Below are 24,956 nucleotides of genomic sequence, written 5' to 3'. Positions count from 1 at the left end.
GGGGGGGGCCTTCTTGGTTAACTACAAGTGAAGTCTAGACTATGTGAGCCCACCACCGTGTTAGTTGACATACGTCTATACTGCGAGAGAGGAAAGAGAGGGTTATAGTTACGGTCCGCGGGTTCCCGCACATTGTGACACACCCTTTTTCTGATCATATGCAGGCATTCAAGCTGTATATGACATCCCATCATATCCCAAAGCATCATGATAGGTCAAACATCTACAAATCATCTACAGCAGGAGTGGGCAAAGTATGTCGTAAGGCAACCTTGCCCACCCCTGAACAACAGACACGTGTAGCCCCTTCGGAACGTCATCTTGACCAAAAACAAGCAGGGTGGCATAGACGAAACGAAGACAAAGCCGAGTGTGGCTTGGGGACCCTCGAATTGAATCGGCGGGTGGATGCTCGAGTGGAGGGAAGGGGATGCGAGGCAGGCGAGCTTTGATCTCCCTGACATTCATTTTGTGTTGGTTTGGGGGTCTTTTGATCAGTAAGGCGGAAATATTAATTGTGACTGCAAAGGTTTTACGATGGAGACAGTTTGGACTCCGGAACAAATGATTCCAAATATAATTAGATTGTATAGAGGTTCCGCTATAAAAACGGCAAATGATATTCAATTGGATTACATATAGAGGCCCTCTCAAACACTTTGCTGCCCGCACCGCTTTCTCCACTCGAGTAGCACACAACGCATCTGATCCACCGGATAGAAAAGAGAAGAGCCATGAAGTTGAAAAGCTGCAGTATTCCCGTTCGATAGACAAGAGAGCCAACCTGCGCGTACCAACGTCTTTATGTGGCTGCCGCGGCGGATGGAGGAAAGGGTATAATGCAGCTTTTGGATGCAACAAAAGCCCACATGAAAAGATAGTAACCATCAGAAGACCTCAGCGGGAGAGGTCATAAAGCGAGAGGAACCCACGAGGGTGGACGCCAACCACCCGCAGAGATAAAAAAGAAAATGAGAGGACACAAAATAAAAACCACCAGCGCGGCGAGCGGACTCAACAGACAAACATCTAAAGTTGAAATAACAGAAATAACCACAGACACGGAAAAAAAACCCCAACTTGATGTCGGAGGAGAACAAAAAGCAGTAATGGAGAAATAACAGAAATAACCACAGACACGGAAAAAAAAAAAAAACAACTGGATGTCGGAGGAGACCAAAAAGCAATAATGGCGCCCCACCAAAAGCACCGCAGAGCTGAGAGATGGAGTGTGTCTTTTGTTGTTGGTTTTTTTTTTGTTTGTTTGGGAAGTGCAGGTGTACATACCTCCTGAGGTAGGAAAGATAACAGCCAAAATCATGGGAACAAACAAACAAACGAAGAGGAAACAGGGAAACAAAAAATAAATCATCAAATGAAATAAATGAGAAGGAATTATTGTACTTCATGCACTGCTTTGCGGTGTCGCACTTCTTTCAGCCACTTGGTGGAGCTGTGCACACTGAAAAGCCCGAACACAAAACAATGCCTTGGCTTGGCTCCATATTGTCACTCATTTTATCCTCCACCTTGATTTTGCTTCTTTTTGATTAGCGGGGAAAACTTGACGCCGGCCAATTGTCGAGATTCACAGTGATTGACACCATGGACTTTTGACTAATCAGAGCGAATCAGTACAAGGAGGGAGGAAACAGGAGGGGAGTGTTGAGAAATCCACCACTGTGAGTTTCAGCCACCATCAGTTGACCTGTGGAACATCCGGAAACACAACAAGGCAGCCGACGAGGGTCTGCCATGCGTACATCACGCATAAAAGACCGAAGGAGACGTTTGAATTTGGTTCACAATTTAAAACGGCTCCCAGGTGTCTTTGGAACATCCGGAAACACAACAAGGCAGCCGACGAGTGTCTGCCATGCGTACATCACGAAATAAAAGACCGAAGGAGACGTATGAATTTGGTTCACAATTTAAAAAGGCTCCCAGGTGTCTAAATAACATGTCTGCGGGCATGCTTTTTTTCATCAAAGGATCAAGAATGGTAGAACTTTAGCAATGCCTTATGATGGATTTCATTCGTTCCGTGATCGTGCTAAAAATCAAAACAGTTGCACAACTCAAATAATTTTTCTTCATTGCAATAAATGGAAAGGCCATTAATCCGTTCTATGCGTAAACGTAAATGTAAATTGTTTTCTTTCAATGGACATTTTGCTGCTTTTTCTGGTGTGCGAACCCTGACCATCTGGGGGCAGTACAATACAGACAAGCATAAGGTACCTGGTCACCATTTTTAATGGTAGGGGGCGGGGGAAAGTGTACTATGTCTCCCTCCACTAACAGTATGTTGACATTTATGCACATAGACTTCCTTTCCTGTGTGTATGTCAATGTATGCATCTTCAAAGATTTATAAGCCTCCACATATGGCGGTCTGATCTCAAGGCCGCATTCATAATTCATGAAAACACGGCGTCTTCAGCGTCGGCGTCAAATGTGTGTACACAAAGACACGCACACCCATAAGTTGTTGACCTCATTTTTTTTTTTTAACCGACTGATGTGTGCGCCACTACTTGTCTGACAACATACCATACTGGATGGCAATGATATTTTCAAAATTAATTTTTGGTGATGAAAGATATCAATTAATCGCCCCCTCACCCAGTTTTAGGAGCCAGCCTTCTCTGTCCGGGTTGAAGAAGGTGTGCGTGAGGTCGTTGCCGTCATCCTCTGGAATTTTAAACGGCTCATTCTTGATGCTCTCGTAAAGATTCTGCATTGGAGAAAGATGCGGTTAACGCACAGCGACTTGGAATCGGAACGAGAGGGGCCTTGGTCCCAAAGCTTGCCCTGAGCAGGTCTTCGGGGAGGTCTCCCCCCTCGTTGATCCCCCGGTTCATGGAGATGAAGCGCTCGACGGTGGGCTTGTCCTTCACGTTGGGGTTGTGGAGGCTGGTGTTGAGCATGATGATGGCGAACGACAGGATGTAGCAGGTGTCTGGAATACACGCGTCACAGTCAGACCTTAGCGGCATGCCACGTTGCTCACACTGAGGTGACTTGTCAATGGGGTTGCATGGTATAAAAAGGTACAACATTACTTTCGTCATCAAAACTGAAAGGTACGGTATGCTAGCCACAGTTGTGGTGTCGTGTCAACACTACTAGACACAGTCTGAAAGTTAGCTTAATGCAGCCGCTGTTCTCGTGAAAGCCTGAGCATGCGGCTGACGAAGCAGCACTTTATCTGTCGTGCGAGGCGGTTAAGCAGCCCCCCGCCCACACCCCCATGCATTATGCACATCCTTCTGCATCCATGATAGAGCCGCTCATCTATGCGCATTATTCCCAAAAGGCAGACAACGCCTAAAAGACAAGCTTGGCAGACTTTGTGTCTGCCAAAGAAAGTAAGTAGCTCGACACACCATTAGGCTCCCCTCGACTGAAATAATGGCAAATTATCAAACAGTCACTCATGATTCTAAAGGAGCTAAATTGAAAAGGTTCTTAGCTGGCACCTGTGGATTGGAAAACGCCAGGGTTGCACTGGCAGTAGCGCTGAGCGAAGGCCTCCATCATGCGGTCGATCTTCTGGGCTTCTCCCGGGAGCCGAAAGCTCCACAGGAACTGTCTGTGAGGACAAAGGTCAGGATGCGGTGAAGAAAAGTGCTTGGAGGGTGGTGGGCATGGTGCCTAGCAGGGGTGGGTTTTAAAATGGCAATTTTAAGTGAATAAAGACTTATTAAAGTGGTTGTCTTAGTCTCAGGTTTGCTTGGCAAGTCAAAATATTCAGGAATGAAGTCATATTTTTCAAGATATGTCAGTTAGACTAAAGTTCTTTTGTTGTTTTAAAAAAAAATTCTCATCAAGTCATGTCATTAGACAAGGCTATGGTCTGACTAAATCAAGTTATTCTTCGAGAATGGAGTCAAATAATATTTTTTGACACATAAATGCATTTGATGTCATGGCTGTAGGTTCCTCCCCTTTGTTTCCAACGATGTAGCAGATGTGACACAGCTACGACCGTCTTACCTTAGGGCCTGCACCAGGTTGAGGTCTGTGAATTCATGAAGTTCAACAAAAGCGTGGAGGACCTGTATGTTGAACTCATCTCTATAAGGCAAACATGGAAATACATTTGATTAAATAAGAGCTAAAGAGCACAAAATCAGAATTTAAACAAAAGGTAAATGTCTGACTGTTGAGGCCTATAGAGCAGGACTGAAGATGCGTTGGTCGTAAAGGGATGGCGCTCCCCATCAGACGGTGTGACAGAGGCTCGCCCCCTTTTGCTAATTCATTTATCATCTCATCTGGATGATGACATCACCCCGCGACCCGTGTGCCCTTCGGAGTAAATGATCTTTCCCGTGAGCTCGCACCGCTTCACTCCCAGCGGACTAGCAACAGAGTCGATCGCCTCAAAGCGTGCTGAGAGAAAATAGTCGTTCCCAGACCCCGCCCTTAATGCGTGACCGTCTGACCCGTAATCCCCGCATACCGAAAAAGAGCCCGGTGTCATTTCCTCGGACCGGCACTGAGCAACAGACTCCAATCTTCAATTTCCCTTAAATGAGGCAGACGGTGTCTTGAGCGCATCACTTAAGAGTGACTAAGACAATCGAAAGCAGATGGAGGCGAGCGAGGAGGAGACATTGTCTCAATGTGGGACCAGTAAAGTATTTTGGGGAATTAATGGGTGTGGCCCCGCACCACAAGGAAAGTGAGCAATATGGAAACTATGCACTTCTAGTATATCGGAATGTGGATCCCTTACCTTTCCCCGAGATAATCCCCAATGGCTGTTTTGTTTAGACCCTCGCCCTTGCAAAGAAACTGAGCGATGTCATCGCTGGTGTTCTTCAACAAATCATTCTCAATGAGGAACTGAATTCCCTAATAAAGGACACGTGGGGGTTAAAAAAAAAAATTCCTCAGTCACATCTCATGAATCACAGTTATCACTCGCCTACCTTTTTGGGGTCCATGTTGAATTTCTTGCGGCCCATTGCCACCTGTTTGTTCCTCTGCATGGTTTTCCTGGAAGTTCAGAAATGGAGCTGCTGTTATTTGTGAAGATCATAGATCAAATCTAAGGACTAAGAAGACTGAGGTGATCATCCAATCATCCATTTTCTATAGCGGTTGGGGTTGCAGGCCAGTTGGAGACGATCCCACTTGACTTTGGGGTACACTCTGAACAAGGTGGCCAGGCAACCGTAGGGCATAAAATGTAATAAGCAATAGGACTGTTTTCTTGAACCAATCAGATTTCAAATTCGTCCTCTGCTGGCCCTCAATTACGTCATTATTTTTCCATTTTCTGATTGGTCATTTGAAGCAAAACTTGTTACCGCTCGCTTTGACCAACAAAAGTGATCTGCCCAAATGAATACATTTAGCAATCAACATTTCTGACAAGTATAATCATTCATTTATTGAAGATATTTTTGTCATCTGACACGCTTTGGCATTTTGTATAGTGTAGCAGTTTCTGTACATCATTCAACACGACAGTGTCTTGAACCGCAAACCTCTAAACTGTGAGGCAGACGTCCTAACCACAAGGCTACCTTGCTGTCTGACCTCAGCATTTTTGCCTAATTTTCACCTATAATCTACCACTGTGATTCATTCATCCAACTGACGAGTCATCTGATCCAACGTGACTCACAAATCGCATTATTAAAATGATATTTCCTGACACCTCCTCTTTGTGGACCCTCACGGCCGTGACTAATCCTGCTTATGGGAAGAAGTCCTTTCTCGGGGCCTGGAGCTGCTCAAAGGGGTCAAAGTGGGTTTTCAAGGAATTGCTGTCGCCACGGTGACTTCCCCAAGCCTTCTTTGCCTCTCCCTCCTGGAATTCCTTTGGCTTTTTTTTCTGTCTGCTGCTGAGCTCCTTAAAAGTAAAACCTCAGCAGACAACGGACAAACGTGAACACAAAGTGTCGTCGCGGAAAGACGCCGTGATCGCATTGAGGAGATGAAACCCTTTAATGGGTTTGGGAGGCAAGCCAAAGTGCGCCATGATTCATCTGCTGTTGATGGGATCTCTCTGACCAAAGTAGTCGACCCCAACGCCCCCTTTCCCTGGGGACCTTGCATTGTCTGCTTCGGCCCACTGCATTATTCAATGAGACCTCCCATCATGTGGGGTGTGGGTGCGCCGGATAAAACATTTAAAGTGCCTTAAAAGCACGGCCAATGTGGGAGGAGTTTTTGGTGTGACGAGATAGCCATCGACTATCAATAATTGACAGCTTCATTTGCTAAGTAAACAGAAGGAAAACAAGTCGGTTTTGGGCGACAGGGAATCTGATATTTGCCATCGGGCGGAGAGGGGCGGGGTCGTAGGGATTGGTTATCCCCCTTTTTCACTGCCTTTAAATGAAGGCATTAGTGATTGCGGGGTAGAGTGTGAAAGCCCCCAAATTGCGACAATGCCCACTTGGAGTCTATCCCCCTTTTTCACTGCCTTTAAATGAAGGCATTTGTGATTGCGGGGCCCCCAAATTGCGACAATGCCCACTTGGAGTAGGTTATATCTAAATGGCAACAGCTGAGGGATCTCCGAAGGAGGCTCCACCTTACCTCTCCTCGGTAGAACCCAGGTTCTCGATCTCGTTGGTGACCTCTGCTATCTCATCCTTCAGCCGCTGTGGAAGAGAAAACGGCGTTCCCTTGTTAATGATGTCCAATCTATTCTGAAATCACGATTAGATATATCAGAAAATACAAATTTGGGGGCAGTCTCATTTTAAATGGAAATCATCTTCAGCGGAGGCTGTTTTAAGCCCCATTTGCAAATGGTGAAGCAAGGCTGAAAAAGTGGATTCAAGCTTGGGTGGCTCTCGGTGGCTCTTGGCGTTTGAGGAAAGTAGCATCACCTTTTGTGCAGCTCTGTTTTGAAATGTTTTCACTGATTTACTTGGTCGACGTTTTAAATGGTTGCGTTGGATCCCGCCAAAGTTTGTGCAATTTCTATGAAGGATTTTCCGGCTGCTCTCTGCTTCAGAATTCATCACCCCCAATAAACAGCTCTCAAACTACACTATCTAAACTAAATCCACATTGAGATATCAAACTAAAATATTTTTGGTTTACAGTCAAGTAATAGAATTGGCCATGCTTTCCGGGAAAGGTACCATCACCTTCTCGAAACATTCAGAATAGAAGATGGCTCACGAGCTTCATTCAAACAAAGTGACGTCGATCTGCTTATTGTCATGACCGTCGCGTGTCTCCAAAACTAAAGTGTGCCCTACGCATTTTGAAGGAAATTGGTTTCATTCGTTGTTTGGCTCCATAAAAAAATTCATGTAGGAGAACACCAAAAATCATTGTATTAAAAAGTCAAAATAATCATGATATGGGATTTGTACACAATCCTGTATTGAGTTCTAAAGTCATAAACGAGCCAAACAAAGCTCCTTGATTCAGAACCGCTATTTCGTTACGGGCCGTACCACAAAGGCAACATCTGTGTCGTCGAGAGCTGCGCAATCCCGACGCATTCCTCAAATGCTTGCCTCCGCAAACAATGGCTGGGCGCACACTGGAGGCCTTGACCCGCAGGGCCGGCGGAGGAGGGCGTGGGAGTCGACAGGGGGCGGGGAGCGGTCAGCGCGCACCACCAAATACGTAGAGGGGAGGGGTTATTGGGGGGGGGGGGGTTTTCAGGCGACGATGCCAGTCAAGGCTCATTAAAGTGTGGGTGTCAGCCTGCAGCGTTTGTCTGCGAGGACAGTTGGAAGTCGATTCTCCCGCAGGGACATCTGGACGTAGGGGCATAACAATCTGTCACCCCTGTGTGTCAATTGTCTAACCACCGCAGAGAGAGCATATTTTATCTGAATATTACCAAACATTATGTAGTTAAAACCACACTTCACGTCACTCAGCCTACAGCAATCACTTTAGAGAGAGCTTCGTTTGAATGGCTCAACCACGAGCACAAATGTTTGGCTGGGGGAAATGAGATCTGGGTAGGAAATACTCCACATTCCACTTGGGTTGAAATGTGTGGCGGGGGAATTTGTTGGAGAAGCAGGGAGGGGGAACACCAAGGCGTGGGGAAAGAGTTAAAGCAAGGATTCTGACATTGTTTTGCAGGTCCAAATATAAATACTCGCCCACAGAGGAAAGTTTGGGAGAATTTTTGGTCATAGTTCCCGGGTACTGTAGAAGACAAACAAATGTGTCGATGCTGCACAAAATACCACTGCCTATTTTCGTTCCTTTTGGCCCCATTGACATTGGGACATTATACACACACACGCACACACACACACACACACACACACACACACAAACAGTAATAACTAACTTTGACATAATGATGCATAATATCTTTGGTACATCGATTACACTGGAACATCTCAGGTTCAACACAACCTGTACTTTGTTCAGACTTGTCAAGACAAAGCCAACGAAAAACTGCGAGCGGAATTCAGCTCATATGCCAAACATGATTTTTTTTTTTTTGTGTCCAATTCCAAATTGCACAACTTGTAGGGCATATTTAGGCGTTCAAAGTCCCACTCTAATCTTTGAACTTGACAGTACCTGAATGTCCTCCAGCAGCTCCAGCTTGCGCAGGCGGATGTTCTCCAGCTCCTGCTGCTCCTCCGGAGTAAGGTCGTCCGGCACTAGGACGAAACGGGAGATGAGCACACAAGACACCAAAAATAAAATTGCTTTGTCCTTTTTCAATGAGTTAACTAAAAAACACTCGGCAGGCAAATCCCTGAGGGCGAGGCACAGAAATTCTTCATCTCACAAAGTCACAAACTGGCTTGGGCAAGAGGGCCTAAAATTCACATGACTTGATAAACTGAATCCCTCCGCACGGTATACATGTCGATATGAAATTAAATTATATAAATTATCATGGAAGTGTGTCTAAATAGGTTATACGGTAGTTTACTAAACTCGTAAAAGAAATACAAACAAAAACATAACACAGAATATAATTTTGACAACATGTACCAAATTGAAAACCTAAAATTAAAATTCAGCACTCTATGGTGCAAAATAGGACAGACCATCGCAAATAAGATGGCGATTAAAAATTCTGAATTTAATACATTCTTCATAAATATACTTTTTATCTTTAAGGCTGGCTGGCGTTCATATGAGGTGACAACGATTCAGTTCCAGTTTTCAGATGTGCATGCTACCTCTGTAGCTGTTGCATATTTTCTTTCGAGACACAATAATTATAATAAGTTGACCTGCGCATTTGATGTTCATAATCGATTACGCTCTACTGTAACGCAGTTTGCGCCAGACTTCTGTGAAACGTCTACAGTACTAACCGAACATTTATTCTCAGGGTGTGCTACTTCAAATTTCGCACTAGATTAGCAGTTAGCATTGCTTCTCTCTTTGTGCTTGGCGCGTCGCATGCTTAGCTCATCCACCTTTAAAAATGACAATCATCGCCAGAGGGGTAATTTTATCCTAATGGCTGATGATTGACTACCATCAACAAATCACAAGCTAACCACCCTCATCACTCCTAATATTGAGTATCTACAGAAACCACACTGAACAACAAGGTCCAGAGGAGAGCAGGACACACAAAAAAAGGCCTCATCCAGGTTGGTACCAAGCGTGTGTCACTTCCCAAAACACAAGCAACACCGCTGGGCAGGAAACCATCCGCTTAAATTAAATGCTGAGAGCTGCTTGTTTCCCCTCTTGTACAAGAGTCACCACTTGGCCATGAGTCAGCGAACGTCTGGCCTGGCACGGCCTGATGAAAAGAGGCAGTCTTCGGAAAGGGAATATATAAAGAGAGAGAGAGAGAGAAGTAATGAAGGGAGAACGAATGCATAAGAACCTTGTAGCAACGTGACAGATTGGGACCAATGTGATGAAATGTCCTCATCCAGAAAGAGAAAGACATCCAAGTGTACTTTGTCTTCGAAGTAGCAATCTTGATTGTTATGCGAGTGCATGCACTACATCCATTTTGTCGAGGCACGGGAGTACAGTTTCGGACGGCTGACTTCCTGGATTGCTCAAACAGTTTCTGGTGAGGGTCCGGGAAGTGACACGTCAAGGGAGAAACAATTAGAGCCAAGATTTTTTTCCTGCGTTCAAAATTGCATGGCGGCCACCTAGAGCTAATTTTGCGGCGGCCCCAGTCGGATCGATTGATATCGCTCAAAACAGGGTAAACCTCCAGCTGTGATGATCGAAGGATTGATGTCCCTCTGCGGCAGCTTTGTATTTTAACTGCAGTTGCAGCGGTGTGCCACTACGGAGGCGCTATCGCAACAGCAGTGCACAGGAAAGACCTGAACCAACGGGCTCACGTTCTCCTTCACCGAGCTCCGGTACTTTATGAATACTGACCCCACAGTTTGTGTGGACTCTGAGAAAAGGCCTTTATTACGCAAGTTTTAATAAACTACTGCTTTAACACGATCAAAGTCATATTCTTACTGGAACTCTGAATTCAGAGTACGTTTCCTGTAAAAGAAAGTGAGTCCGTTGAAATGACAGAACGCATGCACGTCGTGGCGCATGGTCAGGAGGGTACCACCTCTGCCTCAATTTGAGCCAGGAAAAACCCTAATTATAGCTCACTCTCCCGCAGCGTCACAGTCCGCTAATATCCATGCAGAAATCCACGTTGGCCTGAGAGGCAGACATCTCATTTCCACCCAGATCTCAAAAGAGCTCTCTTTGGAAAATAAGGAAATTAGGATTCAGAGTCCTTGCAGGATCACTCCGTCCTGCTCTTTTGCAGATGTGACCCAATTTAAAGAGCGCCTCTCTGCACACAAGGTTCAAAAATATTTAAACTCATAACTTGTGACGGTGCTAATGATAGAGCTACTGAACTCTGGTGTTATGATACGCAACTATGTATTGACAGTTGCATCATAAACACTGGAACTAAAATTTCCCTGTTAAAGGATCAAGTAATCTAACAGGACAGCGTTTGTGATGACTCACATTTTTTTTTTAACTTGGACCTGATGCAGTTGATTGGAATACAAAGTCTAAAGTCATGCTTTGTTTACTTTGGTCCATGACGGTAATGTTTCTATTAAAAGCAACAGCATCCATCTCGTCCTAAGACACGCTTCATCGGGCTTAATTGCCTCCGCCGCCTCTTCGGTAACATCTCTCATCACGACTCATTTTATGGACAGTATTCCATGTTATGACAATACTTTTAGGTCCCATGTGTCAAAAAAAAAAAAAAATTGCGAAACAAGGGTGTAGAACCATCTTTACGTTGAGCTAACTTCCTCTTCAACCCACAAGGCTTCCCGACCTCAAGGCTAAGCCAAGAAGAGCGCCGGGTGTACCAAGGAGGAGTCATGATGAGCCGTAATGCATTCGGCACAGGTCACAAGCGCAATTAATCACTTCAGTTGGCCACTAACAAATGGACGTCCGCCTACACCGTTCCCCATTAGGCTTCCCCATACCAACGCTGTTCTTCCAGCAACGAAAAGTGGTGTAAGGATCATAAGCGGACACAACGTCAAGACGTCAAGTCCCACCGCCAATGCTGTGAGACCACACACCTTCAGACCCAAACCAAACAACCTGCAACATAGACAAGAGGCGGTTTTGAAAAGTCAAGTCAGTCAGTAAAATGGGCGCCATCCCAAATGTGCTCACCGCTGACTTCCTGACTCTTAATTGACGCACACTTGGACACGAAACGAGCTGGAGCCAGCAGACCACCGCTTATGAATCATAAATCCGACCTGTACTGTGGGAGGAGACGTCCGAAAAGAAGAAACGTTGCGTTGTCGTGACGCGTGGGATGGAAGCCGAGTCGGTGGAATGATCCCAGGGTGAGTTAAAAGTAGGATAAGGTGAATTCCTCAACAAGGTGCAAGTCAATGCACAAATGCTCTATCCCAGTGTCATGAAAACATTCAAATCTTCTTAAAGGCTTTTTTTTTTTCTCCTCAGGATGCACGTTCACAGTCCGAAAATACGATCTTGGTCAGTGAACTAAATCTCTCAATCAAACTTCACCCCACCCACTCTGACAAGCAGCACATCGCCGCGATCAGTCAGACCAAGTTCATTCCTTTCAGATGTCATCCGACCTTACCGTAAACCAACGAGACAACACGTCCAATGCGGGACTGTTTTAGACGATCCTGATTGCCAGAGAAGTCCTACATGACAAATCGAGCAAAAACGAAGATTGATTCCCAAACACCCGACCACTCACCTGACTGACCGACACTCCGAGGTGTCAAGGTTTTGTTCTCCTCTTAATCCCAAACTTCCTGGATGACACAGGAATTGAAAAACCAAAATGATAATTCTGCTAATTCTTGTCGAACAAGGCGTCCATCCTCGTGAGGTAAAAATAGATGTTACAGAGTGATTTCCAGATGCACAGACTGCCGGCTTGGAGCGGGAGACACGTGGGACGCAGCCTCCCTCCTCCCACCGTCTCCATCCGATTTTTTTCTCTATTTTGCCTTCGCTGCCTTGAAACGTGGAGGCTCCACCCCGTGGCCATTCCTTACTCTGCCGCCTCCTCCCCTCAAATAAACAAAACATGGGGGAGGAGCTATGTGGAGGAGAAAAAAATATAAAAAAACATTCGCACAGTATATCACAGATGCTATTGACTTAATATTAGCGTATATTTCAAAGACGACTTCAAACGTCTGAAGGAGTCTGATTTTCATCCATTTTGGGTCAAACCGTCACTGAACAAAGCCGATCTAATGAGCCACAATGGCGCCAGCAAATTAATGATAACAACAACAACAACAACAAAAAAAAAAGTTGAATGGAATTTGTGAGCTCCAACGAACACGAGTAGACGTGAGTCAAGCCCTTCACGCTGGGATACTCGATGTCCTGACAAGTCATGCGACGAGTCATACTGATTCACGGCGACCTACTTGACAATGTGCATCTATACTTGGGATAATCATTTGTCTGCACCAGGGGTGTCCAAACTACGGCCCGGGGAAGCATTTGCGGCCCGCCATGCCTTTTTTCAGTGGTCCGCGACATGATAAAAAAATAAATAAATAACAAAATTAGAGGGCTGGTGGCCACCCCCAAAAAAATCCTCAAATATTTGCCTTTAACACTTTGAACAGAAAACCAATGAAATTAACGAGACAAGACAAACGATATATAATTGATTTCTTGACTGACTTTCACATGTTTCAAAAAGTTGAATAATTTTAAAATGGCCCCTTTCATCGTTCCATTTTTATGTATGGGGCCCCGAAACAAAAAAAAAAAAGTTTGGACACCCCTGATCTACCCCGTAGAGAGCGCTATCTTGTCGACACATACCAGCGCATTGTGTAAGATTACGGCTTGTTGCCTCTTGTGTGCGTACGTTAATGGCATGTGCTTTGCAACCCCGCGTCTACGCCGAATGGGATGAGTCAGCTCAACACTCTGCTGTGTCTCATACGGTGAAACGTCAATCCTGAATTCATGTCGGGAGTCGAGACAGAGATATTATGGTCTTAAATTAGAACGCTGTTCATGTTTGCTTTCCCTGTTTTGTGTAGCACCTTTATACCATATAACGTTACGGGATAATGACGAGACTCAATCGGCGCCTCAATCAGAAACACTCCCCGAGAGAGCAGATGACCATCCTTGATTAGCCATTCCACGCTGGGTTTTGTTTGAGTGAAAGTGTCGTCCCGCCGCGGCCACACGAAAGTTTCGTTTCTGTTCCAATGCTAGCAGGGTGAGGCGGCCGTGAAGGAATGAATAGCGAGGCCGCCGCGGCTTCAGCGTCAAAGCAAACATGCGGACAAAACAACACAAACATCCCGCAGCTGCGCTCGCACAATCAAACGCGCGTAATCCATCGACACGGACGCTAAAAGATACTGAGTTCTTTCAATAATCGAGTTGTTTTTACACGCCGAGGCAAAACGCTTCTCGGGGGCCCCTTTGGGAGCGGAAGAACCATTTGGAGCCACAATGCTCGCCTTTGTGCTCTGATGGTCACTAGCCTTGATTCTTATCGCGGCCGCCAAATTATCAACATCCTCTCGGCAACGGCACATCCAGACAAGCCTGGGACTTTCTAGTGCAGTGGCGGGAAGTAAAAAAAAAAAAACAAGTGTTTGGAAATACTTTGCAACGAATTGCTCGGGATTACATCAAAGTGTGCGCGCGTGTACACACACGCCCACACACACACACACACACACACACACACACACACACGCACACACACACACACACACACACACACACACACTGTTGCTGTGCTTGTGTTCATTTTTCAGGAATCAGTATTCTGTTTGAGGATTTATTTTTCTGACGACTACGGTTTACCCACTGCATTAAAAACGGATCTTTACTTTCTACGTTTTGAATTTTGGGAAACCATCTAAATGTTTAATCACCTCCACATATTTCATACAGAGCACACAACAAATTGATGGATAAGTATTTTTAAAATCAAAAGTCAAGGATAATGACTGTTATCGTGGATTACATATGACGATTTGACATTTTGGTTCAGACTTGAGCAAGCATCGTGGAACTTGACATGCTTGATTTGCTTTCGCGGGCCACATAAAAGGATGTGGCGGGACAGATCTGGCCCCTGGGCCTTGACTTTGACACCTGTGCTCTTGGGAAGTCTTGAAACAGCCTGCTTTAAATAGCAAAATTGGAGCAAAGTCAAACACAGAATGTTGCCACTTCCTGTGCAGCGTATTTTCAAACTCCGAGCTTCCTGTTTGTCGGTCTCTCTCACGCACGTACGCACGTCGCGGCGGGAGTGAAAGCTGAACACGGCCAACCTTTTGGGAACGCTTTCTTTTCTCTTTCTTTTTCACATCGTCAAGGTACTGGCGAAGTGGGCGCAGGCTGGGTATTTGCTTTCTCTATTTACAGAGCACAAACGAAGCACATCTGATTCATAGTTACACGCCTGCTTTCTATGACACTCCCAAGCTGTACCTGCAGACCTGAGCCGCCATTTTGCACCAAGGTAAATGCGACCGCAGGCATGTACGTACCTGCTGCACACCAGCCTTTAAAAAAAAAAAAAAAACCTAGCTGTGGAACTGGCTGAGCCTTCTCAATGTTCAGAGTAAATTCATTTAATTGGCTGGTTAATAAAGACCACATCAAGTGCTGCTGAGGTTTGTAGCCTTGTTTAGAATTTTAAAAATATTTCACGTGAGATGGATTTTTTTTTAAACATAAAATGTAGAATACAGCGCGCAAAAGAATTGAAAAAAAAGGGCAATTTTTGGCTGATTTTTCTCTCTGGACTTAAGGATAAAGGATTGGAAAAAAAATTCTAATGATCTGACTGCAATTCATATTTTTTTTTATTGTTGTGACATCAAGGGACCAATATATTTCTAAATAATCTGCCAATTAATCAGAAATATTGGAATCGGAATTGGCCTAAAAAAAAAATCCATATCAGTCAGGCCCTACTCAGTGGACAACAGATATGTATTCAGTCCTTTGTGTGAAATCTGCTTCAGTGACTAAAACTAACTCCAAACTAACATACGTGTTCTGATGGCCACAATTTGACCCTGGAATGTATTTCTATTTTGCGGCAGAAACTTTTTTTGAAACTCCAAAACCTTGGGGATTCCCAACTTTCGATGCGCAACATGTTATTTGGCATTCATCCCGACGCAAACGGTCGTACTCTAGTAACACGAGACTCACGTCAAAACACAATTATCTAACTGCATTATAGTCAAAAACGCTGAGTTGAGCGGAAAAAAATGGCGTCCGCCGACGTAAAAACCTGTGAAAAACACGATTGTGGCGAGACAGCGCGGGTTTATCAAACCACCGGAGCAATTAGCGGCAGGGACTTGCGGTGCAGCCATTCGTCACGACTAACTTTTAAGTCCACAGGCCCACCCACCACCAACCATGCACCAACCATGCGGCACAGACAAATAGGACAAACAAAGCAGCTGCGTGGCCCCGCGTGGAGTCTCTCTCCGTCTTATCCTGAGCATCACAAAGGAGCAATGGCAGCACATAACAGGATCAGTCGGCGAGATCAACGTTAATACGTTTAGCGCTCACGCAGTCGGCGTGGGCTAGTTAACGCCGCCTGCGACAGAGAACAGAGATGTATTGTTGAACCCCCGGGGAGGGTGTTGCGAACACACTTCTTTTGGGATTATAAAACATTCAAAAGAAGGGCAACGCGAGCAAGGTGTACGTAAGGGCTGACAATGGAGGCCGGGGTGGTGGGGGGGGGGGCGCTTCGCACCTGTTGCTGCGCTAAACATGACATTAACGCTAAACATGACATTAACGGTGCTCGACGACTGCATGCAGTGTCACATGTCAAACGGCAAATAAAGTGAAGCAGCTGCCTGAAAAGTCTTGTGTTTGTTGACATAAACAAACCCAGCAGGAGGTCATTTCAGGGTTTATGAATACAATACAACAATGATGAAAGCAGTGAATATAATCTAAGATCCAGGTTTGAATCTTCTGGGACTTTTCTTGTTCTCCAGCTTCCTCCGATATTCCAAAACAATCATCAACAATAACTCGGTGACCTGCGTCTGGCTGGCAACCAGTTCATGGCGTACACCGCATCTGACTCAAAATCAAATGGGATATTTGAATTGTTGTTGATTGCATTTCCAGTTTGCAATGCTGGAAATGTTCAGTCCCAGCGGTATGATTGTTGCCTTATGACTGGTAACCAGTCCTCTGCGATACTTCCTGGAGGTGCCCATGGGCAGGGCTCACATGCCCAACCCTGCCCGCTGCTTTTCTGGAATGGAATCTCATCCATCCATTTACTACCGCAATTTTCCACATTAAGGTGAGCTGGAGACTGTTTCAGCCCAGATACACCCTGGATTGGTCACCTCCCATCACAGCGCACAGATGGCGTCCAATCACATTCACATCCATGGGCAATGTAGAATACAATGTTTGATGTTTTGATGTTTTGGGGATGTGGGTTGACACTAAAGTATACGGAGAAAACATTTTGAAGCAGAAGCTGAGCGTGCAAACGCCACACAGCTTCCAGATTCGAACCCGGAACCTCTGAATGTGAGGCAGGTGTACTTAACACTTGCACATTCCGCTGAGTATTTTCGAATAAAATGTCCTTCAAAACGTACACAGAACTCCAATATAGACAAACAAGTGGCCTTTTATGAAGAAAACAAATCAGAACAACCTTTGAGGAAAAAAATAATTCAACGACTGAAATTAAATGCCGATTACAGCGACTTCCGGAGTGTGCCCATATGCCAAAGTTTCACACGGGCGTCACGGTGGAGTATTACAGTAATATTCTTTCCAACATATTTATGTACATTTTATGTGACCCGTTAAGAGTCTGACTCACCTACGCCGTCTTCGGACTTTAACACCATGTTGTCTGTCTGTCTTGCTGCTTTCGAGTCCGACGCTCAAGTTCGACGAGTCTTATAAGCACCCAAAGTTAATTTCCTCAGCCTTTTTATCACTTTTCCCCCAACAAGTAACAACAAGATGTGTATTATCAAGGTAAAAGTAGGTTGTAGCTTGTAAAAGGGAGCTGTTTCAACGGGTGGGAGCTCCAGGCAAAAGTCCGCCCAAGTCCTGTAGTTACCGTGCAAGTACGCGCGACTGTCATGTCAACAAAGTCGGAACTATAACCTGCTACTGAAACCCTCCAGATTTTCACAATAAAGCAACAGCGCCGTGTCAGGCAAGAGTGTCCATGGGAAATACATCAAATTCAAGTTGGGATTCACGACGTTAATTATAGTCTCACAGGAGAAGAATGGGTTTTACTAAAAATACAGTAACATATATGATTGTGATCATAATGTCTTATTTTGAAGACAAGTACATGACATATGTGGGTGTCCTTTCGTCTTGACGTTACTTGGACGAAAGGTGCAGCCCAAGGGCCTGATGACGCGTTCAGGGCCCACCTCTCCACCCGGTTTTGTGCATAATCGCGCGCGCGCACGCGCGCGCGCACACACACACACACACACACACACACACACACACACACACACACACACGCACGCACGCACGCACGCACGCACACACACATTTCCGCACGCGTATAAGCGCGAGTGCTTGGGGAAGGGCGGGACAGCTGGCCGTGTGGGGGCGGGTAACTTGATTGACACATACAGCAGCTTTTAAGAGAGAGTAAAATAAATAAATAAAATGGCCCACATCCCCTCGTGTTAGTCGAGAAAAATAAAACAACAACCTGTTGCATGTGCGGTGAAACACACACGGGCATCTATTGATCATATGAATCTTTTTTGCTTTCCAGTGACTCATTAACGCCGGTCAACCGGAAAGTGGCAGAGCCTGCCGTTGCTTGCTCACGAAGGTAGAAGAGTTGGAAGTGCAAGAATGCTGCTTTGTGAAAGCCTGTGAAAACAATCCCCCCCATTCGCACGGGCTACATGTTCGGATTCCACGCAGCAGTGTCAGGTAATCGCCACTTATCAAATACCGCATGTTCCTCCGAAAGATCAGGTCTACAGATCATTTCGGACGACTTTGCGTTGAAGGCTTCACTTGTGTTCAAGCGTCACACAACAATACAGCCAGTTAGGAGGTGATCGCTTTTACTTTTTACTTTTGTTGCAGAAAACAAATTACAGAGCGTTTTCCTTTTGAATTCTATCTTCATGTGAATTATGGAGTGATCAATGTCCAGCAAACGCAATCAACAGTGACCCCTTTCGGTTATTTCTATGAACTAGCAGTTCAATTCCAAGTTAGTCTCTGGAACCAGGCAGGGCAAAGTCGCAAGTTCTGTCAAATATTCACTTGAAAGTAAAACATTTACAATATTTTACAAGATGTTGTTTTTTTTTGTTTTTTATGCCGTCATATTCATCCATCTATCCATTTTCTGATCCGCTTATGAAGACAAGGGTCTTCATACCCATCTTTGTATAAAATATGTAAAATGGTTTATTTTAATCATAAAGGCATTCAAGAGCATGTAAAAATTATTTTCAACAAAATTAACAAATTATGGAATGAAATAAAAATTCAATAAAATTATTCAAAACACATAACAATGAACCAATACATTTCACAAGCAGTCGCCCACTTCACAACCCACCCCACCGGCCCCCCGCCTCTTAAAGGAACATGCAGCACAATACATACGGTATCTTCTGTACATTTTATGCTTGCAATTTGTTTTGGGTGTTCAATGACAGTGACAATAGATTTCAAAAGTGATGTTTTGGTCTCTCTATATTTTATATTTGACTTCTCACTTATTGCTAGGCATGCATGAAAGATGACTCAGCCACAATTATTGAGTTGTACCGCTGCAGGTCTGATTTTGAAAGCTGCTGTTTTCCTTCTGCAGGTGCACGGTGCGTTCATGACAACTTTCAACGGGGAAACCTCCCTGTAATTGTCTGACCGCAAGGCAGAAATAGTCCTGAATGATTGATTGCTTGATGCGTGATATGAACGCCACACTTCTGGCTGCTTGCATGTCGATTTTACTGCCCTGTAGCCAAATAATAGCTTTTAGAATGGTATATATTACTTCCTGTCTTGGAAAGCAACTTGCTGCGTGACCATTAGCTGAGTCGGATATCATGTTACAGTTCAAGTTGATTTTTAAACTAAAGCATAAAAGGGAATCACACATGTACTTAAAACAACCACACAACAATGCAAAATGCCATAGATAGGCTAATGAATAGCATCGATAGTCAAGAGTGTCATAAACTTTTATGCAACTTAACTTTGCCCTTAAGCAACAATCATCAAACATGATAGACAGCCACAAAAAAAGTGTGTGTATGTGTGTGCGTGTGTGCGTGTGTGTGTAAAAATATCGTTTTTCTTTCCAAAATGGCTGCCTCAAAAAAAACGGCGGACTTTCTGTTCAGTTGGGCCCTTTAGACATTTTTTGGGTGTGTCCCATTACGAGAGACACGTCCGCCAAATTCCGTGTTGATACATGAAACTGGTGTAAGTGTGTGATATTTTTTTTTTCGCTTTTCAGGGCGCGCTACTGAGTGAGTTTTGGAGGGTGATGTACGAACACCCCGAAAATCAATCTGAAAGCGATCATTATGAGGTGACAGCACAAGTCAATCGGGATTAAACATCCGTGAGACCTTCAGGGGTCGTTTGAGTTTGCATGACAACAGCCAGTGAGATTGTGCTGTCATCGCATTACCACACCACGACCAAAACTAATGGACTTCCCCATTCGGGATCCACGTCGTCTCTTCACACACACACACACACACACACACACACACACACACACATCTCTTCACACACACACACACACACACACACACACACACACACACACACACACACACACACACACATACACACACACCATGCTGATTCAGACGTTTGGAAATCAGTGACACTTCCCTTTGCGTCACACTCCGTCAGCAGCTTACAATATTCGCTGCAACACGTCAAGTCATGTCAACATCGTCTGGCGGAATGACTTCCGATAACAAAGCTGGGCATCAAGTATCATAGTGTGACAAAATGTGCGACAAAGGTTGCACCGACCAATCAATTAGGGAATGGAACAATTCTGATTTATCATATAAGACCAGTGCTCTGGCCCTGTGGGGGGATAAATTTGAAATCAGATTGGTTAAAGAGCAGTCCTATTGCTAATATAGTACAAGTTACATTAGTTAGCACTACTCTGAAGGTCTATGGAGAGGTCAGGTTTCCCTGGGGTCACATAGAATCTGAAATCTGATTGGACAAAAAAATAAATCAATCTTAACGTCCATATGTACTAGAAGCAGTCGCAGCATGAATGAATTCATTAAAAAAATACATGAAACAAACATTAGAAATGAGTGCCAAAAAATGTGTTTTGTTTTTTTCATTTAAAAGGTTACCTGCAGCTTGCTGGAGTATCTCCACGCCAGGACACAAGAACGAGTGAAGGCTGGAGATGCAGAGTTCATTGACTGTCCCCATGTCGAATAATATTAATAATAGTCAAAAATCGAATTTGTACAGCACTTTTCTGAAGACTCACACTACACACACTACAGATATATAACTAGGAAGTTGTTATTCCACTGAGAGTTTCTTGGGCGAATCCAGAATAGTTGAATGAATTTCACCGGATTCACTTCATCTACTCGCGCCTCTTAGAAGACGTGACTTGTTTTCCGAGGCGGCTGCTTCCGTTTTCGCCCGGTTCCTCTTTTTGTATTGCTGTCTCAGTGTTTCTCCATCAACTCTTTTCTCCCTGTCAGTCCCCAAAATCATGCGAGACAGCGCAAAAATGTACTTTTTTTCAGTCACAAGCACTTTTAAAGTGACATAAATCCACAGTCCATAATTTGTGTTAATAAGTGACAATTTTTCATATTTTTTTTTTCCATTGTATTTATGTCGTCTGAAAATGTGTCGCTTATTAACGGGCAATCCCTTATTACCCCAGATTACAGTTCTAGTTCTTATTGTAGTTTTGTTACAGCAGTTAATAGGGGGCGCCATCGCTCAATCGATTTGAACGTCATCGCGGTTTGCCATACGGCCAAATACCAACAGGTTCACAAATATTTGTGTTCAAAAATAAAAGTGATTAATGCCACTTGGTGGCATATTTGGACATAATTTCGAGGTACAAGTGACCCAAACTCAAAGTTGATAACAAAGTCAACCACAAGGTGGAGGCAGTGTGCAACTACAAAACGACTGCGTCTACTCAAACAATTTGGGACATTTTATGGACTTGTGACTTTTTAATGGATCGTATACAAATAGTTGGGTCTTTTAAGCGTTCACTACAACAACTTCAAAACAACAAAATCACTAATTTCTACCAAATAAATGCATTCCCGTCAACCACTACAAACCGTGCCGTTCACCCCCCCCCCACCCCCAACATAAAAACGTTAACATCCTCCCCTGCAGCGAGATGCTAGAGTTGAACACTAAATATAGACTTAATGTGGAGATCACAGAATCAAACTGTCACAGTAAAAACTTCCGATGGTCACAATCGGTGCATTTTAATGAGACGCTCTCACTTTTTAACGTCCGTTTCTGCGTCGTATATTCTGTTTTTTACTATTATTAGCATGGGTCTCTCGTGGTTTGGCTGGTTTGCTACTAAATTTGACAGCTCCTCTCTTCTCACTGTGCGTTTGTTCATGACAGGGTCTGTGTGCATGCGCTGCACAAGTGCCAATCATAACGAAGGGAGGGTTCACCAACATGATCACAACAAAAAGCTGCCTCAGTTCAATTGGAGAGGAACACGAGTGGTGGTGGCAGTACAGTGGAAAAAAATAATTTCTAGGCGAAAGGTGGACTACACCCTGAACTGGTCACCAGCCAGTCGCAGGGCACACGTAGAGACAGACATACGACTATGATAAATATATATGAGTAGTGAAAATAAATATACCATAAAAATGAAAAAAGTGTAAACGACTATGCTTTAAAAATCTTAGCGTAATATAAAGTATGCATGTGCGTGTATAAATACAAGCGTAAAGACACATAGATATGTAAATAAAACATTACATGTAAAAACAAATCAATGTAAAAATATAAAAAATAAAACCAAACTACTCCTGATATATAGAATAACAATTAATTTATAACATTCATTTGTTTTGGTTGGAAACGTTGCAATGAGGACAGTGCTTACTGCTGCTCTATTTTGAGATGCTCTGCAAGCACACGGAATACTCAAGTGATGCATAATTGATACAAACGCCTCTGTCATTTCCTCGCCAACCTCAGCACATTATGATAAATCATCTCGTATCCTTTCCACCTGCGATTACCGGTACATTAGTTGCTCAGTACAGCAGCAGCGTGCCGTCATATCTGCAGTCTGACGCTTCATAATAACTGTACATGACATAACCTATTTTTCCCCTTTTTATATATGCATATAGTAAGTCACATGGTAGATGTGAGGAAAGAAGAGTTGTTAGGGACAAACCTGGAGTGTCTCCCTCCATCCCGGTACTCCTGTGGCGGCGTGAGGGAGTCTCAGCCGCCGGAGGCGGCAACGAGCTTATCAGCGCACATTGATACAAACGCCTCTGTCATTTCCTCGCCAACCTCAGCACATTATGATAAATCATCTCGTATCCTTTCCACCTGCGATTACCGGTACATTAGTTGCTCAGTACAGCAGCAGCGTGCCGTCATATCTGCAGTCTGACGCTTCATAATAACTGTACATGACATAACCTATTTTTCCCCTTTTTATATATGCATATAGTAAGTCACATGGTAGATGTGAGGAAAGAAGAGTTGTTAGAGACAAACCTGGAGTGTCTCCCTCCATCCCGGTACTCCTGTGGCGGCGTGAGGGAGTCTCAGTGGCCGGAGGAGGGAGGCGGGGAGGCGGCAACGAGCTTATCAGCTTCCCGGTACTCCTGTGGCGGCGTGAGGGAGTCTCAGCCGCCGGAGGCGGCAACGAGCTTATCAGCGCACCGCCCGGAGCAAGCCGGAAACCTCCTTCCGCTCTCTCTCTTTCTATTTTGGATACTCCTCCTCCTTCGTCCACGCTCGTATCCACCCAACGTATCCTTCGCCTCGCCACTTTGAACTTGACAAAACACAAAATAAAGGTTTGTGTACGTGCTGTCAAACGAGGGCAGCGGTAACTTCTGACGCCGCCGCCCCGCCCCCGTCTCCTCCGTGACGCCACCCCCGACTTCACCTGACAAAAGGTGTTCGCATATTCCCCCCACCTCCCGTTCTCGGTCTTTCGTGTAAATAATTACATAAGAAATCGGAACTGAATTTGTACGTATCAGTGTAGGAAGGTGGGCTGAAAACAAGGGTGACGAGACGGGAGGGAAAAAGGGATGAAGGAAGGATGGAACGAAGGGAGGAAACATGGCGTAAGGAAAGGGAAAGGACAGATAAAAGGAAGATTTATGGCGGGAAACAACGTCTGAATGGAAGGATGGATGTAAGGAAAGACGGAGGAGGATGGATGAGTACATGAAGGAAAGAACAACCGGGAAAAGGAGAAAAGGAAATGAGGACGCATGAAAGGAGGGAAGGAAACATTGAGTATGAAAAGGAAGGAATGAAGACGCGAAGGAAAGATGGAAGCAGAAGGAAACGACCACACTCAAGGAAGGATAGATGGAAAGGGGAAAAGGAAGGAAGCAAATGTTTGAAAGGAGTGACAGGATGAAAGAAGGAAGGAGGGAGGGATCAACCAGAATGGTGTGAACGGGAGGGGAGGACGGAAAGAGAAGAAGGGCAAGGTGGAAGTCAATGTATTGACAAAAGGAGAAAAGGAAAGGGGGATTAAGAAGGGGAAGTGCCCTGGATGATATGAAAGGGTGGAAAATGAGATGGAAGGAAACCAGAAAGAAAGAAATGCTATGAAAGTAAGGACCTTAGGGATGATGGATGGAAGAAATAGGGAGGGAGGAGGGTGGCAAGATGGATGGTATGGAAGGAAAGTTATGATACAAGTAGGTAGGGAGGATGGATGGAAGGAAATGAGGTTGAAGGAAAGGTATGTTAGACAGGAAAGAATGACGGGGATTGAATGAGGGAAGCGGAGGGGTGACGGATCGAAAAGGGAGACAGGATGGAATGAAAGGATGGGGGGTAGGAAACTCTGAATGAGAAAAAGTTATGGGCAAGGAGGCAAGTATGATATAAAAGGAACAAAGAAGATGGGGTGGGATGCAAGTAAGGATGACAGAAGGAAACAACGATGTAGGAAAGGAAGAAAGAAGCACAAGGACGCAACAGAGGGTGGATGAAGGAAGGGAGGTGGGAAATAAAGTGTGAGGAAGGCATGTGGGAAGGAAGCTAGCACATAAAAGGAGAGGAGGAAGGAATGTACGATGTATTGGAGGACGAAAGAGAGAGGAAGGGGACAATATGAAATGGAGAATGAAGGAAAGGAGGGGGAAAAAAAAGGAACAAAAGGAAGTATGGCTGGAAGGAAAGGCTCGCCACCTTTTTTGATCCTCATACCAACATACATTCGAAAAGGGAGACAGGAT

At 44.6% G+C, this 24,956-nt stretch overlaps 1 protein-coding gene and 1 long non-coding RNA gene across 5 annotated transcripts in view; one reads left to right on the top strand and one right to left on the bottom strand.

Moving 5' to 3' along the window:
- cyth1a (cytohesin 1a) overlaps positions 1 to 22,959 on the bottom strand; it is a 25,055-nt gene extending 2,096 nt beyond the window's left edge. Inside the window, exons 1-9 of one of the 4 annotated variants that reach the window (XM_019875846.1) lie at positions 22,913 to 22,959; positions 8,536 to 8,618; positions 6,562 to 6,626; positions 4,941 to 5,007; positions 4,745 to 4,863; positions 4,000 to 4,080; positions 3,483 to 3,595; positions 2,814 to 2,962; positions 2,625 to 2,737 (exon numbers count right to left, since the gene is read on the bottom strand). In XM_019875846.1, the coding sequence (XP_019731405.1) occupies positions 2,625 to 2,737; positions 2,814 to 2,962; positions 3,483 to 3,595; positions 4,000 to 4,080; positions 4,745 to 4,863; positions 4,941 to 5,007; positions 6,562 to 6,626; positions 8,536 to 8,618; positions 22,913 to 22,931 (809 nt within the window). In that variant the 5' untranslated portion in view covers positions 22,932 to 22,959. Of the gene's footprint in view, positions 1 to 2,624; positions 2,738 to 2,813; positions 2,963 to 3,482; positions 3,596 to 3,999; positions 4,081 to 4,744; positions 4,864 to 4,940; positions 5,008 to 6,561; positions 6,627 to 8,535; positions 8,619 to 12,184; positions 12,360 to 17,317; positions 17,346 to 20,840; positions 21,121 to 22,912 lie in introns of those variants that run through there. The other 3 variants (XM_019875843.1, XM_019875845.1, XM_019875847.1) reach the window with 3 other exon arrangements.
- LOC109519365 (uncharacterized) lies at positions 18,171 to 20,952 on the top strand. The gene is made up of 3 exons (XR_002168937.1): positions 18,171 to 18,414; positions 19,313 to 19,487; positions 20,836 to 20,952. It is a non-coding gene; the product is annotated as an uncharacterized LOC109519365 (long non-coding RNA).
- Positions 22,960 to 24,956: the final 1,997 nt, after the last annotated feature.

The sequence above is a fragment of the Hippocampus comes genome, unplaced genomic scaffold, assembly GCF_001891065.2.
Source record: "Hippocampus comes isolate QL1 unplaced genomic scaffold, H_comes_QL1_v1.1 scaffold93, whole genome shotgun sequence".
Taxonomy (NCBI): Eukaryota; Metazoa; Chordata; class Actinopteri; order Syngnathiformes; family Syngnathidae; genus Hippocampus; species Hippocampus comes.
The sequence above is the reverse complement of the archived record's forward strand: the minus strand, read 5'-3'. Positions and strand labels throughout refer to the sequence as shown.